The sequence below is a fragment of the Aplidium turbinatum genome, chromosome 3 (assembly GCF_918807975.1).
Source record: "Aplidium turbinatum chromosome 3, kaAplTurb1.1, whole genome shotgun sequence".
Classification (NCBI taxonomy): Eukaryota; Metazoa; Chordata; class Ascidiacea; order Aplousobranchia; family Polyclinidae; genus Aplidium; species Aplidium turbinatum.
In genome coordinates, this window is record NC_137474.1 from 33726800 (window position 1) to 33749004 (window position 22205).

Here is a 22205-nt window from a genome sequence, read left to right on the forward strand (position 1 = left end):
TCAGCAAAATGTTACGCAGATGGATGACGTAATTATGTCGTCACACTAGGATTACTTTTATTGCCACACTCGGAGTTATCGCTATGTTCGATCTACCGTTAATTCTTATAAACAAAACTCGTCCACTTCGGTCAAGCAAACACATGCCATGCGTCTGCGTTGGCTAGCGGTTGATGGACTGCGACTCTTTAAGCTAAGCACAACATACAGTTTAGCAGCGAACTAGATTTATTAGCATGAAACAAGAGACGAAAAGGTTTACTAAAAGGTATACTGTGAATGGAATACAATGTTTTGAAAATGGAATACAAATACTAACTTGATCATACGCTTGAAAATATACCTGTTGAAAGCAAAATCATTCGTTTACATCAATTCAACAGCACGTCAACTTGAATAAATTTAAAAGTTGCTGACATCCGTAAATAGCCCTTGAAAAATAGTTACGGAGAAACGTTTGATTTAGTTTTCGACTTGACATTGCTCCCTTTTCACTATACTATCGCAACTTGACCATGACCTGACCTGCTTTCAATTCGCTGTAAAATGCCCGTTTTCGTGTTGCAGATGAAACAAAAGATGCGCATATTCCCGCCTTTGATCGGGTTTCTATGGCAACGGTCGTGTGTGCGCCATGCAGTTTGCGCGAGTCCATTGTTGCGTTGATTATGCCGCGTGTGCGCAATGTGCTTTGTACCAGCCCTTGTTGCGTTGGTTAGTGGTTACCTCGGGCCGAGACTTCAAGTTTATTTTAACAGCAAGCGATTCACTGCCGCGACAATTCAGTGCAGAGGTTTCGACTTTCGAAAGCGACATCGAGTCGGTTTGCAAGCGCATAAAGCTAAACGCACGCTCCGTCTACGTAGCAAATTATGTTGTTTTTGGGTGCATTCAACATCTGATGACATTGAATCGACACAAAATGGTAGATTTTTGCTATGTCCCCGGCAGCAAAATCAGTCATTTTTACATTGATTTAACGTCTGCAGACGTTGAATCAATGTAAAAATGACAGATTTTGTTGTGTGGTGTGGGATTGTAGCATCGCTACTCGTTCTAGTGATTATTTATCGCGAAGCTGTTGCGGTTTGCATTCAAAAAATGTTTTCCTGCTGCCGATCGCTAGTTCATCTATTGTTTTATGTATCAATACAGCATAAAAAGTTGCCCCCACGCCCCCACGGCTTAGGCGCCTATGGTAACAATAGTCAATAGGCTACATTCTGTAAAAATTTTATCAAATTAAACACAAACTGTAACACCTTTGTAAAACGTGACGAATGTTTCAGGGCAACCCAGGAATCGCAGGATACAAAGGGGACAATGGACCAAAAGGGGCACTTGGCTCGGTTGGACCTCAAGGCCTCATTGGTTCTCAAGGAGAAGAAGGGAAAAGAGTTAGTAAATGTTTTTGTGTCCTTAATTTTGTAATGTGCTCATACCAAAACATCCTTTTTATAAATGACAGATATTCAAACTACCTTGAAAGTTCTGTGTTTCTTTTTTACTGTAGAAGTTTCTACAGCATGCCATCTTACTCTGTTTAAATTTATGTATTGCGTCATCATCTGCAACAATTTTCATAGCATTGTCGTCATCACATTGCTTTTATTCTCTACTGCATAGTTGCATCAGTCACTTTTTTTTCTTCTTTTGCTAACGGATCAAAATCCAATACTGAAGACATAATATTACTATAAAAAGAGCAAAAACAAAATTTTAGATCAGGTTTATATTTTTGCATACTTGGATGATGAAAAAGAAGAAGATCTTTATTTGGTGTTTTGAAACAACTTATGAACTACATCTTTTCCTGAGTTAAAATGATTTCTTGAAAGTCGTAATACCTTTTTGTTTCAGGGTTCAAGAGGAAACTCTGGTCCTGTTGGACCTTTTGGAAGACAAGGAGAAAGGGTAAAAGCCTTAAAATGTTCTCAAATGTATTCAAACATATTTCAATATTGTCCTAATTCGTTCTCAAATCATATTGTACACAGTGAGTGCTAAATAAACCAATAGGAGTGTTAGTGTTATTGTGCTCATGTAAGTCCGCCCCGTTCGCTCAGTAGTTACGCGCCCGGCTCAAGATCACGCGGCGCTGGTTCGACTCTCGGGATGTGCACTTGAGCAACGCATTTCAGGGCTGCTCCCCATTCAGCGGCACTTGGTCAATGGAATAATTTCCCGGCAAGAACACTTCAACAATCGGAAAACTTCACTCTGCCAATCTCGGTAACCGGCCCTGCGTCAAAAGCCTCTACAAGTATGCGAAACTACCAGGAATAACCTATCAAGGCTTTGTCAGTCCGAGGATAAAGATTCAAAACCAACCAACCATGTGCTGTAAGGCGGTTCAGAATCCAACATGTTTTAAGAACCGTATTAATGACTTGCTCTTCAGGGGTCGCCAGGCAACAGGGGATTCCCCGGACCCGATGGTAAATCTGGAGAAAAGGTAGATACAACTATACTATTGTAAAAAATACGTCAATGTGTTTTCAATGCATTTTCATGCTACTAGTTGTGAAGAATGACAAAAGTAATAATATTTCTATTCTGAAATTTTCAATTCCAGTTGGCTATAGGCCACAGTAATTCATTTTTGAGCATTATTAAAAGGTAATATGCACAAATGTGCAAACAAAGCAGTTGCTAAAGCTTTGATGGACGAGCTTTATTGGGACGAAATTTTTAAAAAACCTTATTTCTCTTGTACTCTATTTGGTATCTCGTCAACGAATGTTAACGTATGTACTGTGTGTATGAGAACATATGACACTTTGCCAAGAGCGCAGATTCCCGGACCAAACCCTGATAAAGGTAAATGTGTGAAAGTGGATTGTGAAATATCCTACGAGATACTTGGCTGAGATTTACAATATCTGTTAAAAGTTACTTTTTTATTTTTTAGGGTGTTTTTGGAAGAAGGGGTAAAGTGGGCATTGAAGGCCTCAAAGGCTATTCTGGCGATCCAGGTCGAATGGGAGAACCGGGGCTACCTGGAGCTCGGGTAAAAATACATTATTTGTTGATTAAAAATCTTTCATCTTGAAGTCGCTATTTCACTGTGTTGGTACTCAATCTTTTGAATCCATTTTAAACTAAGGAGAAAACCTAACCACAACCGGTAGGTTTAACAACATGATGACTGGTTGTTCGTTGTGTTGCAGGGCTTGACTGGAAAACCCGGATCAGAAGGTCGCCAAGGAAGGCAAGGAAAGCAAGTACGTCATCACTGTCTAGAATTTTTCTACCAATCTTTAACTTTAAAGTTATGATTTTATTATTTCTGTTCATTCTAAGGATACCGAATTTTGACCAGCTTTGTACAGATCTGATTTCACTTGCTGTTGAGATTCGTTGTCGGTCTGGTTTATAAACTTACTTGTGGCCAGTTTTGTGTATTCTATCACTGTTTTGTTATGATGAAACTCTACTCATATATGAACAATTGTACGTTTTACAGTACCTTAACTGGTATATTCCATCATATACCTCTGGCATTATAATTCTATAACATTTACAACTCCAAATTCAAAACATCTTTAAGCAACTTTTTCCAACAAAACTTATTCTCCCTGGCCTTATCGAACAACAGCTATTTTTAAATCATATTTCAATAGGGTCCTTCTGGGGATGATGGTCGATCTGGCCCAGCTGGGGAAATTGGACAGGAAGGACCCCCAGGACAGATCGGTTATGTGGGAGCAAAGGGCCTTGCGGTAAGCTATATATTTCAAACAATGAGTAGCTGTCGACAAATTCCGTTGTTCTTCTCTCGTATTGTCGCTAAAGATCAGGGCACCCATCATTTAGCCACAGCCTGGTATCATCGTCAATAGTGACTAGGCCCTCCGCCTCCACTCCATGGCGAGGTCTATACAGAGCGGCAGTCCTTGATTATAAGGCCTGCCGTCTGCACCTCACTACACTCTCTGCCTGGACCCAACGCAACATATCCAGATTCACACTAAAGCGTCCACCAGTGAAAATGACGCATTAATGAGGCAAGTCTAGGAGGCCATGACCCAATCGACCCATGATAAAATTTTGTTTACAAATAACTAGTGGCAATATTAAACTCTGCGTTTGTGAAGTCATCGTATTTTCTTGGACGTCTTTGGTAACGTTGCCAGTTTGATATTCACAAGGTTACAATCCCGCTTCTGAGTCGATAGGCTTTGAATGGACACTTTGTCGAAACACGTCAATAAACTTTATAAATATCACACTGAGCATATAAAAAAAAATTGCATGAAGATATTCTGTGACCAAACTATGCTACTCCTACATTGCACTTACAGGGTGACTCAGGTAAAACCGGAGAAAAGGGCATTGCTGGTCCTCCAGGAATGAGAGGCGCTGCAGGAAAAGATGGAGAAGTTGGCCCACAAGGAGCTGCTGGACCTCATGTAAGAATAATTTGCAGCAGTAGAAAACATGATACATTCATTGTTAAAGTAGAAACTTGGAATGTCCTATCACAATTTTTACTGAGGTGCATTTATCCCTGAAGTTGTGGCTGAAGTGTTGCTTCATCAATGCCGATTGTGTTTTTTTTAATAATAAACTTCGTCATATTCCAGAATTATTAAATTTTAGAAACAACAAAATATATATAAAATGATTTTTAGTGACATTGCTATGGTTGTGCACGCTGATACAGCAATGCAAACAAACCATGGCTGAACCAAACGAATGTAACAAGTTTGTTTCCACGGCTCAGTGATAAAATGAAAAGAAAAATCCTACTAAAGTTATCAAAGCTAAAAAAAACGATACTAATTCCTAATCTAACATGCTTTAAACTTTTAAAGCAATCTTGCTTTTCAGGGAGTTGCAGGAGAGAGAGGGGAGGCTGGGCAACCGGGTCCTGCAGGATTTCAGGGTCGTCCTGGGCCAGAAGGGGCCAACGGAGAACCTGGAAAATCAGGACAACCCGTGAGTACTGTGTGTTTCATGTGTAACGTTTAGTATTACGTGTAACTTTTGCTTTACAACCACCAGTTGAAAAGATAAAAAATGTAAACTTTCTCCATCTATTTTAGACTTGACATAGGTTTTAACCAGATAAGCTCTTTTTCATACCTTTTGTATCTACTCTCATGGTATCGTTGATTTACCACTCAACAATCGAAACAGATGCACCAGAATGGCAGAAATATTTGTTTTGGCATTACCATTTACCAAAGCTTTCTGCTTCAACTTCATGTTTTGACGTAGAAATTAAGACCAGAAAGTTTGATTTCATCAAACACGATTACGTCTTACCACGCTGGATAATTAAAATTACGTTGATCTTGCAGTGTTGCAGTGTGATTTGTTTCAGCAAATAAAGTTTTCTCTGAGTCCTACACAAAATTATAAAACTTTAAAAGATATTCATGAACCGTATACTGTATTAAAATCAAACCTGCGTTGCCATTTTTAACGTGTATTTTATCAGTATATTTACAATTTTTAGGGGGTCACAGGAGAAGTCGGACCGCACGGGGGACCTGGGCCGCGGGGTGAACGAGGTTTTCCTGGGGAGATGGGAACAACCGGGCCTCAGGGAGATTCCGGTCCACGAGGAAATCCAGGTGTTCCGGGCCCAGATGGGCCAAAGGTAAGGACATTACAGCATTAAACGTCAAATCTGTGTTTGCATTCGTTAAGTTGCGTGGTTATTTGTAATATAACTTTAGATACAACTGTCAACTTATGTATCCGATCATGCGTTAGAGGTTCGAAGCTCTGCAGGGATGTGAAACAGCCAGGATTAAGCTTTAAGAAAGCCTTTCTCAGTATACAAATGTTTCCTCAATCAAATGTAATTTCAAAAGTATTGATTTGTGTTTGTCGTATATGTTTTTCAAAGACCGCCCGGTATATCTCATATAGACGTTAAGTGATCACCGGGAAAGTCTAATGCTAAAAAAACGTTTTGCCTGAATGAAATGACGTCACTGCTGCCACCTCATACGCAAAAAGAAGAAGAATGATAATAATAAAGCACGATATAGTTTTTTAACTTTCTTTTTGAATTTTTTAGCATTGTTTAACAATCCTTAGGCATCCTTCAGTTTTTTATATCATTGCGTAAATTTCTAGGGTGAACTAGGCCCATCGGGGTCAGCAGGAGAGGCTGGGCCGCAAGGAGTCCAGGGTGTAATGGGGTCCATCGGGACACCTGGTTTGTCAGGATCTAAAGGAGACAGAGTAAGTCTTTTAAACGTATTTTTCGTATTAGTTTGCGTGACCAACTTTAAAAATCGTTTTCTTTTCTTTACAAAAATTATAACTCTCAGTATTTACATATATTTTATGTCAAAAGTGTAATCCTTAAAGATCACGTAATTCTATTTATTTCCTGTGTGAAAACCTTTATATTGACCAATTGATAAGAGCAAGGTACTACAAGGTATAGTATAAGTTGTTTCTGGTGCGATGTAGCAAATCAAAATCCTGTGTTTTTTTTCCTTTTCTAGGGAGATCAAGGACCACCTGGTGTGGAAGGGGAATCCGGAAAAGAAGGGCCAAGAGTGAGTATCGTTTTTTGGAGAAACATCAGCTATTGCAATATGTAAAACTTAATGTTTCAAATACTGTATTACCTGTACAAGTAGATTGTACAATATAGTCTAAAACTCTAAGTTATTGATGATTTTAATTCGGGTCCCGTTGTTATTACGTTCATAAACGTAGTTGCACTGATGAGAATTTAATATTCGAAAACGCGTTCCGCAGCACTGTTTTTGCACTCTGCAATGCCTGATGCAGATTTATCTGTAGATTTCCATCACGCATTGAAGCGGTGATCTGATCATGAAATTTTCTACTGTTCGAGAAAAAGTTTTCTCTTCCTATAAAACGTTGAATGGTAGTCTTATCTATCTGTGCACAAAAAATCGTTTGCCGTCAAGCGCAGCAATAAATGAATTATTTTAAACGGCAGTGCAGCACTGAACAGATGTTTTACATAATTTATTCAATGAAACCAATTGTTTAATAATTTAATCACGAAAACGATAAAGTCACGTTTCGATCAAATCTTACATTGCAGGGCATAAACCTAATCAGTGGTTTTTGCTTAACAGCCAATCAAGTCTCAACCATGTATAGTTGTGTAGCTTACCCCGCACAATGCGTGGTACAGCAACGGGCTTTTATAGGAAGATACTCTGACCTGTTTTTTACCGTTTGTCCCCAAAAAGTTCAAAAAATTAATGTGTCTCATGCGAGAGATGTGATCCATAACCAGGATTCTTGAAAAGCGATTTTATGTTTATACAAAGTTCAATGCGCTTATTTGTCACTTTTTTTTCCTTGTCAGTTTTAGAAATCAAGAGAGATGATTTTTTTTCTTTCTTACAGGGGCAAACTGGGCCTATTGGTTTGATTGGACCTCAAGGCCCCAATGGAGACAAGGTATTCTAACAGTTTTTCTGAATATAATCTGTAAATTACGCGTTTATAATTGGTACATGAATTAATCTGTTTGTTTAGGTTCACCTCTGTGCTGCTTAGAATAATACGAGTAAAATGTCAACCTTCAAGTAATTAGTCATTTGAAACATTTACCAAAGACTGAAAAGTAAAAAGCAATATTATGTTTTTTAAAATCTCAACTCTTAGGAAACTGCTTGCAGCATGGCATAAAAGCACAGTTTATCACCTATTATTTAGCGATTTTATCGAGAGTTTTGTGGTTTTGTCTTTTTTTGCTGTGTTCATGTAAATTCACTGTTTGGAAAGCTTAAGCTCGTCTTATTTCTCTTTTGCATATATTTTTACAGGGAGAAGTTGGCCCGTCAGGAGAGGACGGGCAAGGTGGTCCCCGAGGGTCGCCGGTTAGTAGATTACTGCGTTTCGACCAAACCTGAAAGTATCTTTGTAATGTTGAGTGGTTAATGACGTATACAAGTAATGCATTGAAACGTCACTTTCAACTTGTAAATGAAAAATGTAACCGTGTGTTTGAAAAAATACACAAGAAGCCAAGTCTTCTTTCCCATTTTTCTTTTCTATGAGTGCTGACCAAGAACGTTGGCAATGGTCTGGTTCATTTTGTTTGTCAATACAAACCTCGCGTAACACAAAACATATCGAACTATTGTCCACTGTACATTTACGGAATAAAACAGTTTGAAAAACACTATAGAGATTAACTGAAAAATTGATGTAGAAAAGAGTAGCATAGTCGCTTCATCAGCAGATCTACGCAAAAAGTTAATACATCACACATTGGCTTTGAAATGAACTTTGCAAGAGTGGAAAAGTAATAAAAAGAAAACTTCGAAATAAACAAGCAAACTGGCCAAGACTCAAGACTTTCAGACTTACCCCTCAGACCTCTAGCTTGGAAGTGTTATAAGGGGCTTGTTAATCATTTTTTACAATTTTACATTGTTTGGTACAAATATCGCGTTGTTTTTCAATCTTAACTCGCCACCTTGAACAAGTACCCCTCCTAGTTTGCGACTGTACTATCTAAATGTACATGGCGCTCACCCGTAGGCTACACAGAGCGTTAACGTTTTATAACCAATGCAAGTGCAGCCTTGACGCCAGCTATGCTGTGACTTCCAATTCCTACAACATCATTGTATGTCAGCAATCAATGCTGCATCGAAAAGCTGTGCAAAATCTATTTCAATCTAAAATTGCTTTAGTACAATTTTCTTCCACTTCAATATTTTGTATACTGACTAACTCCGTCCCTTGTTTTCAGGGTTCGAGGGGTGACTCAGGTCCTGTTGGGCAACCTGGTTACCCAGGTGCTCCGGTGAGTGCACAATATTATTTTAAACTGACGTCTAAGTGTGACTTCAGAATAAGGTAAATTTTAAGCTATTATAAAGGTTTTATTGCTTTACACTTTATCACTTCTCCAAAGTATAAATCACAAAGAATTGAGATTAATCGTTTTTATGCGTTTTTAAAACTAAACATCGTTAAACAGTGAGCTTGCACATTATCACGACAAGTCCGTTAAAAACCAAAAAAAAAATCCTATCCTATACGAAATCTATTTCAGGGCGGTGAAGGTCAAGCAGGAAAGCAGGGAGATGTCGGGTCACGTGGTGTGAAGGGAGATGGAGGGCAACCTGGCCCACCTGGTCCAGCAGGAGGTTCTGGTGGTCCTGTAAGTTGCAGATGAGTTGTCTAAACGCTGCAAAATGCACATTTGCTCTAGGGATATAAAAATAAATTTATATTAGTTGCAATCTGCAATTGTATTTACCTGTAACTTTTATCAGACATCTTTATTTTTAACTGAAATTTGGACTAGCGTTTACCATAGGAAAATTATTTCAGTCTAGATCTTGTTCAAGTAGTTAAGGTTCTTAAAGCTTTATAAGATTTTCAATAATATAGCCTAAATAGTAAATATCCAAGTTAAGCCTAGCTAAAATTTACAAAATGTTGTCATACGCATCCTGCTTGATGTGCTTCTGTATTAGTATACAAATGAAGCAAACCAAAATGTCACTAAAATTTATGTTATACTTCATCCATCCCTGCTTTCATCATCAGGGTCCTCTTGGAGTCAGCGGGAGGAAGGGAGACCGAGGAGCCATGGGAATGCCTGTAAGTATTTCTTAAATTGTAATATATTTGTTTTTGCTAAAATTAGCTTTTGAGTTGCCTTGTGTGTAATATACTGAATGAGTATGTTTTATACAAACCCAGCTCGAGTGGTTGTGGTAGTCTTGTGTCAACTACTGCTGATTTTTGTTTGGTTTTCTAAATTTTACGAATTTTTCTAACTTCACTACATCAATGCATCCGCTTTCGGACTATAGTATTTCAATTACTGTACAAAATAAACATAACCAAAACGACTTTGCTAAACAATTTTTTACACTTTATTTTTAGAATGGTGTAGCCTACTCTTTTGCTGCTCCAGTCTTAACTTTGTCTTTTAGGGCGCTGCAGGATTCCCAGGTTCCATTGGACGACCCGGCCGCCCAGGAGAGCAGGTAGATTTTAATGTTACGATTATAATCGAATATTAGTTTCATTTAATGCAAAACCAAAAACACAAATTTGCAAAATAGAAAATCAAGCTATAAAATGTAATAAACAAGTTTGCTGATTGGAGCTTTTAAGCCACTGGTTCTTAACCTTTATCCTTGTTGGCACCACCTTGAAATCACCAATCAGTTATCACGCCTCTTGCCAGAACCATTAAAATGAGCAGTCACCTACATTTTCGAAAGTGGGTTAAATCTCATTTGTAAGTAATTTAGCACCCACCCATTCCCTGGGAACAGGTCTTGCATCTCTTAGTGGTATGTGCATCGTGCACCTCTTGTTTAAAACCCCTGGTAGGCTCCAGAGTATGTACCACACCAGAGCACTGTGACATACAGCCAAGATTTGCAGCCACAGAAGACCCCACTGCAATAAGTTCTGTGCAACCAAACACCGTAAGGCAATACTGCACATGAAGCCAAACCAGTTCAATGACGGTTGTACAACTAACTATGTCGCCCGATATGCATACAACCAAAATCGTAAATATTATTTACAATAAAAAATGTGTGTGCTTCTAAGTTCACTTTTTCTCTCTGCATCCAATATTCGCTTAATTTGATTTGAGAGTAAACATTTTTTCATAGCAAGCGCATAGACTAGATACTTGCTTCAAGTTAGCTCTTGCAGATGAACTAGATTGCTGAGCTTTCTTCTTTCATCTAGGGATCCGCTGGACAACAAGGTACTCCCGGAGAACCAGGAAAGACCGGAATGAAGGGAGAAACAGGAGATGAGGGTCCCCTTGGACCTCAAGGAGAAACTGGTATGATGAAAATTATTTATCGTAAATCCGCAGGGAAACTAAAGAATGTGTGGATGTAGAAATACATTTCATCACATTTATAAAACTGTATAAAACATAGAAAGGTAGGGGAAAGCCGTGTATTATGAACCCCCTAACAATAAATGTTCCTAATTTCACAACTTCAACAAAAATATGGACAATATTTACACAACAGCAAGCTAACATGCATACCTATTCCCCATCAATATATTAGTATGTGATATTTTGCAATAAAAAAGTTATTTCAATTTTATTAATTTACCAAAAGAGTTCATATTACACAACCCTCTGTGTAATATGAACCCCTGTGATGTGTAATATGAACCGCTTTGAACCATTGCTGAATAGAGGTGGATTGACTACACAAAAATCCACCAAAGCAAGCCACATTACATGTGGAGCATAACAAAATTTATTACCACAAGGTTTTCAAATAATTTACACCAATTTTAGTAAACATGCACTACTTTTTAAATGCAAGCATTAAATTCACAAAAAGATAAGCAACACTAATCGAACGACGTGCACTGCATTGAGAATGCTAGTAAAATTGAAGTCTGAACCCCAGTTTACAGAACCCAGAACCACCCCAGTTTACAGAACCCCAGTTTACAAAAATTCATTACACCATCATAAAGCACTTGGTAATATGAATCTGGGTTCATATTACACATTCAGCTAGGGTTCATGTTACACACTTGTGGTGATTCCAGTTAAAATGCTGATAATCAACTAAATAATGCATTTTTTAAATAAAACTTGTTGTGATTTCCATCATCACGTTTATTTGAGGGTATATTAATCAAAAAAATACAAGTCCATTGATATACTGACAAAAAAAACAACAATTTCTCCATCTGCAAAATAATATCACACAAGCTTTAAACCTTCATACCCTCAAAACTTCAGCAACACGCCAACTTTCAACAAGAACTTTTCCGGTCGAATGACCAGCAAACTTACTTAATTCAAGCTGCTAAAAGTCAAACTTTTTTATTGCCACGTTTTCTAAAAACAACAGGGGGTTCATAATACACAGCAGTTCATATTACACGGCTTTCCCCTAGTATACGATGTTAGAATTTAATTGTAGAAAATAATCTATTGACTGGTATAGTTTACGTTATGTGGATCAGAAGACAGATTGGTAAAAAGATAAATCGATTTAGTTGTCAATTGACATGTACACTACCACCCATGTTATTTATAACACTTAGCATTGATGGAATTCCAGCTTATAGGGAGTCAATTTTCTTACTCCAATGAGCATGGTTTCTGTTGTAGCATAATTTACAGTATACAGTAGGTTCTTATAATTTTTGATAAAATGAATCTAACTAGCCAATCAAAAACGCCTTGAGACATTGCATAATATAGGGAGAGCTGGCACCATTTGTAAGTTCATCATCTAGTCTATCAAAGCCTGCACTGCTATGATATAGGCTACATACGACGATAACAGAGTTTTCGTGTATGGCGTATAACCAGTTAACCACTTTCGCTTACGTTTCATACTCGTGATGCGAGAGCTAAAGTATTCGTGAACGTTTTCCAGGGCTTCGGGGACTTTCTGGTCAACCAGGGGAGTCTGGACCATCAGGAGAATCTGGCCCCCCGGTGAGTAGGCGACAATACTTTAATATATCGTATATCTTCACCACAACATTAATTTAAACAGCTTTGACACGACAAATTTTCATCTCAAACCATTGTTGCTGCTTTAAAAAGTCACACAATACAAACTTTAATTTTGTGTTTGTAACTGTACGACGTAAATAAATTTATTTGACCTCTCGATTGATTGACAGGGGCCTGGAGGAGCTGTTGGTTTCCGTGGCAACGCTGGTAACCCTGGCCACCCGGTAGGTATCCATTTTTACTTTTCAATAAAAAAAAAAGGCTAAACAAGTGAAACCTAACTAACAATAACACACTGATAATATTTGAGTTAAAAAGATGTAGCCTATGCTTTTAATTCGGTTTAGCTCATGTCTGAAGACGGCTGCTTGTCATAGAGACTACTTGTGGTCAAGTTCCAGCTTAAGCCTGCTTCTATTTATGTACTGTATTTCAATTGGTATCAACGTATTATTTTAACAACAGATATTTTTTTCCAATTGCGAGGTTTTTCTTTGTCATCGTATAATGTTTTGCAGCAACATATCATGTATTACTTACTGTTTACGCTATGTTCAGAATTTAAATTTTTCAGTAGCCTACTTAATTGCAAGGATTTATGCTCACCATATTAATTCATAATAAAGAATATCTACAGTATTTTGCCAAGAATTGTAGTCACTGACTAAGCAAACTTGTTCAGTTGTTTTAAAACAAACATGTACTTATATTTTCAACAGGGATTACCCGGACCACCAGGTGGCACTGGAGAGCGTGGCATGCCAGGAGCACCGGTAAGCCATGGCATGCTTCAGGATGAAGTTGTTTGCGAAATATTCTTAGAACTACTTTCAGTTTTGAAGTCTCGAAACTGTGCCGTCATAATAAGAGCGGCGTTACGAAAAGTATCAAACAGGGTTGAATTGCAAGGACAAATAATTGATAGCCTTTAGCAGAAAAACAAGTAAAAGCCTTTCTACAATACGCTCATCAGTACAGTACGCTCATCAGTGCAGTACGCTCATCAGCATTAAACATTGTACTCGGCCATATCTAATCCTAAGGTTGCTTTAGGCAGAAGAAAAATAAAGCCAACACCTTGTTAACATACAACACAATGTTGAAATATATCCAATAACAATTCCTCAAAGTCACTTTTCTACAGTAAATATGTGTATCAACAAGTTTTTTCGTCTATTTGTCTTGACTTGTTCACTATTTTTATCACAGTGTAATTTTAGAAAATCGTTTGTCATTGTACGATGTTTTACATGTAGGGTGAAGATGGCAATCAAGGAAACCCTGGCATGCCTGGAGAACGTGGCGTTCCTGGTGATACTGGTCCAGTCGGGAAAAAAGGACCAGCAGGCGAACCAGGACCGGATGGACAGCCAGGACCGGAAGGGATTATGGGACGAGACGGAACACCTGGAGTTACAGTATAAAAATTTATCTTTCTTTTGTGTTTTCCAGTTAAAAATTTCTTTACAAACGCTGCAATTTTAATTTTCTTTTTTTAAATGCAACAGTTGATCATCACAACTATTGTCAAACTTCGAAAACGTTTTCTTGGAATCTTATCCAATTTTTATAAAAACGCTTTTCAAAATGACAACCGACTGCCAGAAAGTGCACCACCATTCTGTTCTCTATCATCGTGTAGCAAGCAAGCTAAATCATCACAATTATTCTTAAGACAAAGTTTTAAAATGCATCTTTCTGAGAACAGTTCCTCGCAACTCCATGCAGCTTGAAAACTATTGCACGGATATATTCCTTGCCTCGTGACCCAGCAATGTGCCCAGATAGCTGTTGCATCTGGTGTAGATCTATACTAGGGAAATTTGTTTTATTTTGTTTTGTTTTATTTCTCTATTGTTCAACAAAGCAAACTCGCTACCAAAGCTTTATCTATACCAGGCTGGGCAAATAATGGCTTGACTAAGTGAAGCCTGTGATGAGATGAAGAGACTGTCTCTGTGACTAACGCTTGTAAGTTGCTGTTTAAACAAACTTCTGCTCAACATTTTTTTCTAAGCTACCATGATAATGTTGTGTTCTAGGGAGAGCAAGGCGACGCTGGAACGCCAGGTCCGTCTGGAACCCCTGGAATGCCTGGAGCACCTGGAATCACGGGAATTCAGGGCAAAAGAGGACTTCGTGGTAAACAGGTAAAAAGTACAATGATGGAAATTTTGAAAACAAATCCACTGTTGACTTCTTGGATGATATGTCGTTCATGTTGAAGACGTATTTGTGATGCACCACTCCAGTTATTTTCAAACAATGAACTTTTTGAATAAATGGAAAATTTTTAGGCAATAAAATAACTTTTTTTTTCAACATGTTTTATTTGCCATATATTATGGATATGCCATACAATTTTCTGCTTTACGTTGCTGTTTCTCAAGTAAACGTAACATAAACTTAACACCTAATTTAACAAGTGGTTTTGATCGTCAGGGATCTGAAGGGCCACAAGGGACGACAGGACCAGAAGGCACACGGGGAGCTTCGGTAAGGTTTTGGCTCAAAATGACTGATGGAATGATTGATTGGTCGATTCTTTTATGATTTTTCTTTTTTCTGCTTGTTAGAATAAAGCAATAACTTTTGACATATTTAACTAATGCACTAAACTTTTAATTATTTATTGGTGGCTTGTTTGTATTTTCATTATTAAATAAATAAACAGCATACTCACGGATATGAGACGACGGCCATTACCTTAACCATCTTGCTGATTAGAAAACAATCAATTGTGACGCAATGGTCAACACTGTGTATTTGAAAACACAACGGTACTGATGATGGCACACAGCCAATGCGTGTACCTACTGATGTAAATATTTTTCTCAACTACTGTCTATGTACAGTATATTGGAATTATAGGACTTTTGGAAGAAGTTTGATCGAAAATCAAATCCAGTAGGCCTACTTTGTCGTAAATTACAAAGTTTTGCATACTAAATCATAAACCTTAAAGCGATAGAAGAAAGTAAGAGCGGCCGCTATATGCAAAACGTTTCGCATAAAACTGCCATCTCTTCAGGGACCGGAAGGACCAAGAGGCGACAAAGGATCGACTGGTGCACGTGGACCAAGAGTGAGTCTCATTATTTTACAAGAAACGTTGCAATATCGTTTTGTGGTCTTTAGACGAGATGCTGTGGGAGTTTTGGGTAAGACGACAAAACCATGCAGTTCACCGTCACTTTCAAGTCACATTTTGCCTCCCTGTCGTTGGGATCGAAAACTATCGTCAAAGTTTTGCTTACGCTGAGTTTTAGTTTTCATTGATTGAGATATCCTGACTTCATATTTGGGCTGATATAACATAAAATAACAATTTTTATATTTATCTCCAACAGCAAACGGCAACTTCCTTTGTCAGGTTGGCGACTCAGCTAAATGTTTTTCTTCTTCCTTCCACAGGGGTTCAAAGGTCATCGTGGGTTTACTGGACTGGGTGGCCTACCTGGACCGATGGTGAGCGACTAGCTAAAAAAAAGTATAATATTTGATTCGATCAGTAACTGTTATTGACCGACACACTTGCAGTAACGAAATGTAATTGGCCATGAACACTCACTTCTCCTTTTCATTAATCGTCATTAAGTCCCTTGTTAGATTTTTGTTTTTCATAGTCTTATTATCATGATTTTTTTAAACACAACTTTTTATAGTTTTTTGAGTGAACAGGGAACACCTTTTATTGGCATATTTCACTGAACTAAAACTAACCCCTCAGCTGGTACATGAGTCCTTTTTACATAGATTCGGCGTCTCTAGATTTACGTTTGATTTGCAGTTTCGTTTATAATTCAATAGTAGACTGCGCAGCTCATTGAATTGTATTTTTAAAATCAAACCATGATTTACCAGTGATTAATAGGTGAAATTTTAATTTCTAATTTACTCAGGGAAAACAAGGAGACCCTGGTCCGATGGGACAAGTTGGACCACAAGGAATACGGGTACGTTATTTTACTATAGCCTACTGTCACCTAGTGATTCTGTCACATAAAGATTAGTTTCCGTGTCTGCAGAATACTTTGGGAATAAAATAGCACGTTGTACTGCAGGATATTTTCTTTATGCTTTATCGTCATGCCCATCACCACGATTTGATGTCATTATATCACATGGGCATATTATCGCTTGACTATTTCTTGATCATCTTGGCATTATTAATATTACAATTTGGAAGAAGTTACTTTTTTGCTGCGTTATGTCTGTTTATTAACATTATGTATAGTAGGCTATATTGAGAACCTTATCTTCTCATCCTCCGATGCATGGACCGAGTATAGGACTCATTTTTACCTATCAACATGAACTTTTACTCTAATTTCAGGCGAAATCCTGATTTTAAAAAGTGCCAAAATGACGTTGTCTCCCCATTATTAATCGTTGGGTGATTAAACGTCTGTACATTGCCACCTCAAGCTGGCGATGATAACAATGCTTCATAATGTTCCATAAATAAGTAGGGGACTTATCTTTTAAACTAAAGGTGTCCCATGCTTGAATCCAACCATCGGGGAATGAGAAGATGGTTCTCCTTATACTAAACTAAGCCTTCACCATCAACGAGAGTAGGGTGGCCAGTACCTTTCTCTCGGCCGCCTTTCCTTCAGCAACTACGCCCACCCATTTCATTTCTCCCTGGGAAGAGATAAGCTGTGTTTTCAACAGCCAGCTTAAGCCTGGAGTCAAACTAGGATCGCATGACAAGCGAAGTCCTTTTCCGCTGCGCCATCCCACTTTTTATCTAAACTATAATTTTTTCAGGGCACGACTGGACCTCAAGGCCCGTCAGGAGGTGATGGCCTATCTGGAGGAGCAGGACCCATGGGTCCAAACGGTCCTCGTGGTAGCTCGGGAGATGAAGGCCCGAAGGTGATTAGGTTACGGTTTCAGCTGAACAATATTTTCTATAAGTATTATGTTTTTGCAGTCAAATAGAAATTTCAAACACAGCAGCTGCCTTAAAACAAAATCGGATTAAGACAAACGAGAAACTCATGTAACACCACATAGCCACTCTTCTTTTAAATAGCTTTTAATTCTTTACTAGGACTTCAATTATATTAATATGGTAGTTTAACTTGATAACTGGTTGTCAATGAGAGCTGTTGATTTATCAACGCAGTATACAAAAACACTTATTTGAAATCAATTCACTTTGTCTTAAATAGGGTCCCGAAGGAGAAGTCGGACCCCCCGGTCCACCTGGACCCCCAGGGGTAAGTAGTATGCTTCTTTGTTTATGAAAACGAAACTTCTTGTCAGTGTAGTTTTCTATCTAACTACACTTTTACATTTTTGTGAAGGACCCGGTGAATTTCTTGATCACAATGACCTATCTCAGAAACAACATTTTTCTTGATAATCATGTTTTGCGTTATATAACGCTACTCTAGGACCTTAGCCACGTTTGCGTTTTTTTATTGGTTGCTGTTGAAGGATAACATTTCAATTTGTCTTCACACAGGATAGAGTTAACCTTGCTGGACTACGCGCACAACCAATCTCTGTGAAAGGACCAACTGATGTCAGAGATCAAGTTGCAGGAGATGATGCTACAGTTGACAGTAACAACAGAGTAAGATTATATTGACAATAATGACTGTATTTTCTGTCGCCCTGCAACGGCAAAGCTTTCAAGCAAATGTTTGCTTTTAAAATGTGTAACGGGTTTACGATGTGGCCACATGATTATCCCAACTTGCTTTTGCTAATTTATCCAAAAGAAAGTAAAATGGGCACCATTTTTAGGCTTTTTGTATGACCCGACCTTGAATCGAACCAAGACCTGCGAAAAACCTAGCAAAAACACTAACTATTCATCCACTTAACTAAACTGATTGTGTTTACTAAACAAACGTTCTTGTTTTAAGAAATCAACAACCGCACAATGTGCGGCTATTTCAATGTCTTGCTGCGTTGAACATGAATCGATGCAAAAGATATAAGTATTTTTTTTTCGTGTAGGTGGTTGTGATGCTGGATGAGTTGAAGGGCGCAATAAAGAACATGAAATATCCACTGGGAACGGACAAGAGATCACCAGCCAGGTCCTGCATGGACATTTACTTGGCTGGGAAGCGCAATGGAAATTTACCCAGAAGTGGTAAGTGACTGGCCAGCTAGCAAAATTTGTCCTTTTCACATTGATGCAACGTCTGTGGACGTTGCATCAATGTAAAAGAGACAAATTTTGCTAGCTGGCTGAGACTAAAGCACTCAGCTATTCTTTTTTTTTTCGGTTAATTCACTGTCTGCAAACAATAAATTAATGTAAAACAGGCCTGATGCTTTGATGGAATAGATATGTTGTCGGTGTTATCTGAACACCGGAGATTTGGCAGCACCATATGTCAAAGATTACATGATTGTTAAAACGTCTTCATTTCAAAATTGAAAAATGTAATGTAGAGACACAATCGATGACACATGATCCCAAATCAGAATTAAGCTAAACACCAATACCTTCATAAAAGTTAAGTTATCTCTATCTCCGATGGCCACATCTTATCTTTTTACGTGATATTCAACCCCCCAGACGTTGAAATCTCGTCAATGAAACTTTGTTGTCTATTTCAGGTGTGAGATGGATCGATCCCAACGGAGGATGTCATGCTGATGCGGTGGAGGTTTACTGCAAGTTTGATACCCAGGAAACCTGCGTCTATCCAGCCGATCGGATCATAGCCAACGGAACACACTTCAGTGCTTCGGATATATCTAGAGACGGGTCGTACTACAGCCAGTCAAGGTTAAACTCTCTTACTTCATTCTTTTATTTTTTTGTTAATTCTAAAAACTTATTCTAATTTTAAAAGGAAAATTTTGATTTACAAATTCCTTATCTAACACAAGATCTTAGCCACGTGTTTCCGCAAAGCGTTATTGTCGTTATAGCTGTATGATACTCTTTTCATTAAAAGGGTTAAGTTGTTATTTTAAGCGTCTACTCTAAATTTTACAAATATTAAAGGAGTGGCTTATCACTGATACTAAACGTTTTTCAGAAATGGACGTAAAATATCCTACGATCCCCCGCTTGATTCAAGGGTGGCTCACGCTGACTACCATACCCAGCTAACCTTCCTTCGAAAGCTTAGCAACAAGGCAAAACAAGTGAGATCTTTGTCAATTACTTAAATTTATTTTTACCGCAGGTATGCAGTATGCACGTTCACAGATAGTTCTAACGCACACTCCAAAATCTGAACTTTTTGAATTGATTCAACATTCTGTAGACGTTGAATCAATCTAAAAAAATGATTTTACTGACGAGGTCGGTTTCAGTGGATAAGTTTTGCTGTCAAATCATAACAATTCTTGTACCTAAATGATAACAAGCTGGTTACCCCAGCATGGGGAAATATCTCTCTCCTAGTAAACCATAACAGCGTAAGTTATGAATAGGCTATGTTATGTATTGATGTTAGCAGGCTACATCTAAATGAGCATAAACTTAGATTTGATGCAAAAGTTTATACTGATAGAAAACGATGCAGTGGTATGCTGATCAAAGATAACAGATGCAAATGTCAACGCTGAAGTAAGCGCGTAGCTCTTTTCTTGCTCTCTAATTTGGGTAGGCTAATGTGTAGTTTGAATATCTCTTTTTTAGAGCTAAAAGGATAAGATATAGGCTATGTCGCTGAATGCTCATCCAGTCCAGGCTAATTTGAAATTAAGTGATAACGTTCTGTGTTCAGCAAGTCACATTTTACTGTCGGAACATGGTGGCTTACTACAACGCAATGACAGACAGCTTAGAGCAAGCTGTGAGGTTGAGAGGATTTGGAAATGCAGAGTTTACAGCAGAGGGGAATCCCCGCTCGACGTACACAGTGGTTCAAGACGGCTGCTCGGTTTGTGACAAGCTTTTACGTTACAGTAGATTAAATTTACTTTAGGGCCTTCTACAAATTTTCCATCTATTCCAAATGAATTCAAAAATACATTGCGTGTTAAAGTATCACAATGACAATTAGTTAAATTTTTTTTTTCATGCAATATGTCTTTTCTAAAAGGCAGTATTACGGTACTCGACCTACAGTAGTCCAATAAGTTTCGAAATAGTATTTTTTTTACGCTTATAACCAGTCGTGTTGACAAGAGGTCTTGGGGTACGTTTGAACCCAGACCCAAGATTTTAAGGCCTTCAACCTTTCTGAAGGGCCCGGAGATTTGAAGAAGCCACCGCGTACTCTTAGGACATGGAGCATTTTTCAGAAGTGTCTACTGTATAAGTTTCGGCATGAAGTTCTCATTGGCACCGATCCCAAAGGCCCTGCTGGTACCATTATTGTTTAATGTTAAAAACAATTTATCAGCTCCTTTCTGATTGCAGGATCGTTCATCAACATGGGGCAAGACTGTGTTTGAGTATGAGACGCGAAAGGTGGGAAAGATGCCAATCACTGACATCGCTCTTGTGGATGTTGGCCAGGAAAATCAAGAGTTTGGAGTTCAATTCGGACCAGTTTGCTTCCAATAGAACAAAAGGAGGAAAAATTTTTTTCATAAGAAGCACAGTCGGAAAAGATAAGAAAAAGATGGTTACATGGGCGTTTTGTAAATGTTTGTTCAGCTAAAATATCATTTTGCGATGATACAAAACTAAGAAAATTGACAAGTTAGATAAAATACATCCATGGAAACAGTGCAGCTGCTTGTCTGGGTTTCTCACACATTCGAGGAGATTACTGCACAGAAATAGTTAGTTTTCAACAGGGGTTCATATATATATATATATATGTACAATTTGTGCTTATTGCAGTATTTGTAATCTTTATTGCTACCTAAGCAATCTTTTTTTTACCTTACCGACATATTCAGCATATAAATCCAAGCAGCATTTGCCACTTTAACATTCGTTTGCATCATTTATATCTGACATTGGGGTGTTTTTTGTACAATTGTTTTGTCAACAACTTTCACTTTTATATGTTTTTCAAAGTCAACGGTACCAATGAATGTTTCATAAATTGTATGCGTGCCATCCCTAAAATTAGCACATTTCAGATTTTGCTTCGAACGCTCTCCGCTATATGTCGCCACTGAGTCACATTGTACAGTTCCAGCAGCTATGTGATGTATTTTAGTAAGTTGCCTGCGCTTTTGAGCATTCTCAACCATCTTTTCCGTCTTACTTCCACCTTTCTCTTTTCTTCCACAAATTTCGTCAATTTTTGGTCAACTTAGTAGCCTAACCTATTGCCAAACCTTTCATCAAAGTCAGTTATCTAAAAGTCAGCTTTCAGGCAATGAACTCTACTTTCTAAGTCGTAGCAAGCAATTGTTGGTTGATGACGATAACTCAAATACCACGACAAGTCTTTGCAACACTGCAATTTACCACCAAGAAGTCGACACGGCAAGTCTTCATTCAGGCAGTATATTTTTGTGGTACGGGTAGTAGGATAAGGAGCTGCTGGCAGTCGTTGCTTTGGAAGGCGTCGTCCAAAGAAACGACTTTTCTTGATTTAGTTTACAAATTATTATTTGTAAAATTTGTGATAAAATGCCTTTTCTGTTTACCAGCACTGAACAGCGTTGACATTTTTTCAAAGGCCTAAATATTTCATAAGTTATAATTACAAACCCTTGCCCCTTGCCGTATGATGTACTTTCCGTGGTAAATTGGACAGTGCGGTTCTGTTTTGAAATCGTTTGGACGTACACAAATTCTCCCCTGTGCTCCCCTACACTTATTTTGTCGCATCCAATCTTTCCCATTTTATGCGCTTAATACTTTGCA

At 38.2% G+C, this 22205-nt stretch overlaps 1 protein-coding gene across 1 annotated transcript in view; it reads left to right on the forward strand.

Annotated features, from left to right (window-relative positions):
• The window catches only part of LOC145766232 (uncharacterized), a 44219-nt gene extending 22434 nt beyond the window's left edge, over positions 1-21785 (forward strand). The window contains exons 21-55 of the mRNA XM_082577901.1: positions 1290-1397; positions 1861-1914; positions 2402-2455; positions 2912-3010; positions 3171-3224; positions 3624-3722; positions 4305-4412; positions 4834-4941; positions 5465-5608; positions 6094-6201; positions 6471-6524; positions 7357-7410; positions 7779-7832; positions 8714-8767; positions 9020-9127; positions 9520-9573; positions 9912-9965; positions 10687-10786; positions 12363-12424; positions 12616-12669; positions 13165-13218; positions 13702-13863; positions 14488-14595; positions 14888-14941; positions 15477-15530; positions 15860-15913; positions 16348-16401; positions 17219-17326; positions 17626-17673; positions 17922-18032; positions 18422-18560; positions 19034-19205; positions 19462-19570; positions 20158-20313; positions 20796-21785. Of these exons, the coding sequence (XP_082434027.1) occupies positions 1290-1397; positions 1861-1914; positions 2402-2455; positions 2912-3010; positions 3171-3224; positions 3624-3722; positions 4305-4412; positions 4834-4941; positions 5465-5608; positions 6094-6201; positions 6471-6524; positions 7357-7410; positions 7779-7832; positions 8714-8767; positions 9020-9127; positions 9520-9573; positions 9912-9965; positions 10687-10786; positions 12363-12424; positions 12616-12669; positions 13165-13218; positions 13702-13863; positions 14488-14595; positions 14888-14941; positions 15477-15530; positions 15860-15913; positions 16348-16401; positions 17219-17326; positions 17626-17673; positions 17922-18032; positions 18422-18560; positions 19034-19205; positions 19462-19570; positions 20158-20313; positions 20796-20942 (3114 nt within the window). The 3' untranslated portion in view covers positions 20943-21785. The remainder of the gene's footprint in view (positions 1-1289; positions 1398-1860; positions 1915-2401; positions 2456-2911; positions 3011-3170; positions 3225-3623; positions 3723-4304; positions 4413-4833; positions 4942-5464; positions 5609-6093; positions 6202-6470; positions 6525-7356; positions 7411-7778; positions 7833-8713; positions 8768-9019; positions 9128-9519; positions 9574-9911; positions 9966-10686; positions 10787-12362; positions 12425-12615; positions 12670-13164; positions 13219-13701; positions 13864-14487; positions 14596-14887; positions 14942-15476; positions 15531-15859; positions 15914-16347; positions 16402-17218; positions 17327-17625; positions 17674-17921; positions 18033-18421; positions 18561-19033; positions 19206-19461; positions 19571-20157; positions 20314-20795) is intronic.
• Positions 21786-22205: the final 420 nt, after the last annotated feature.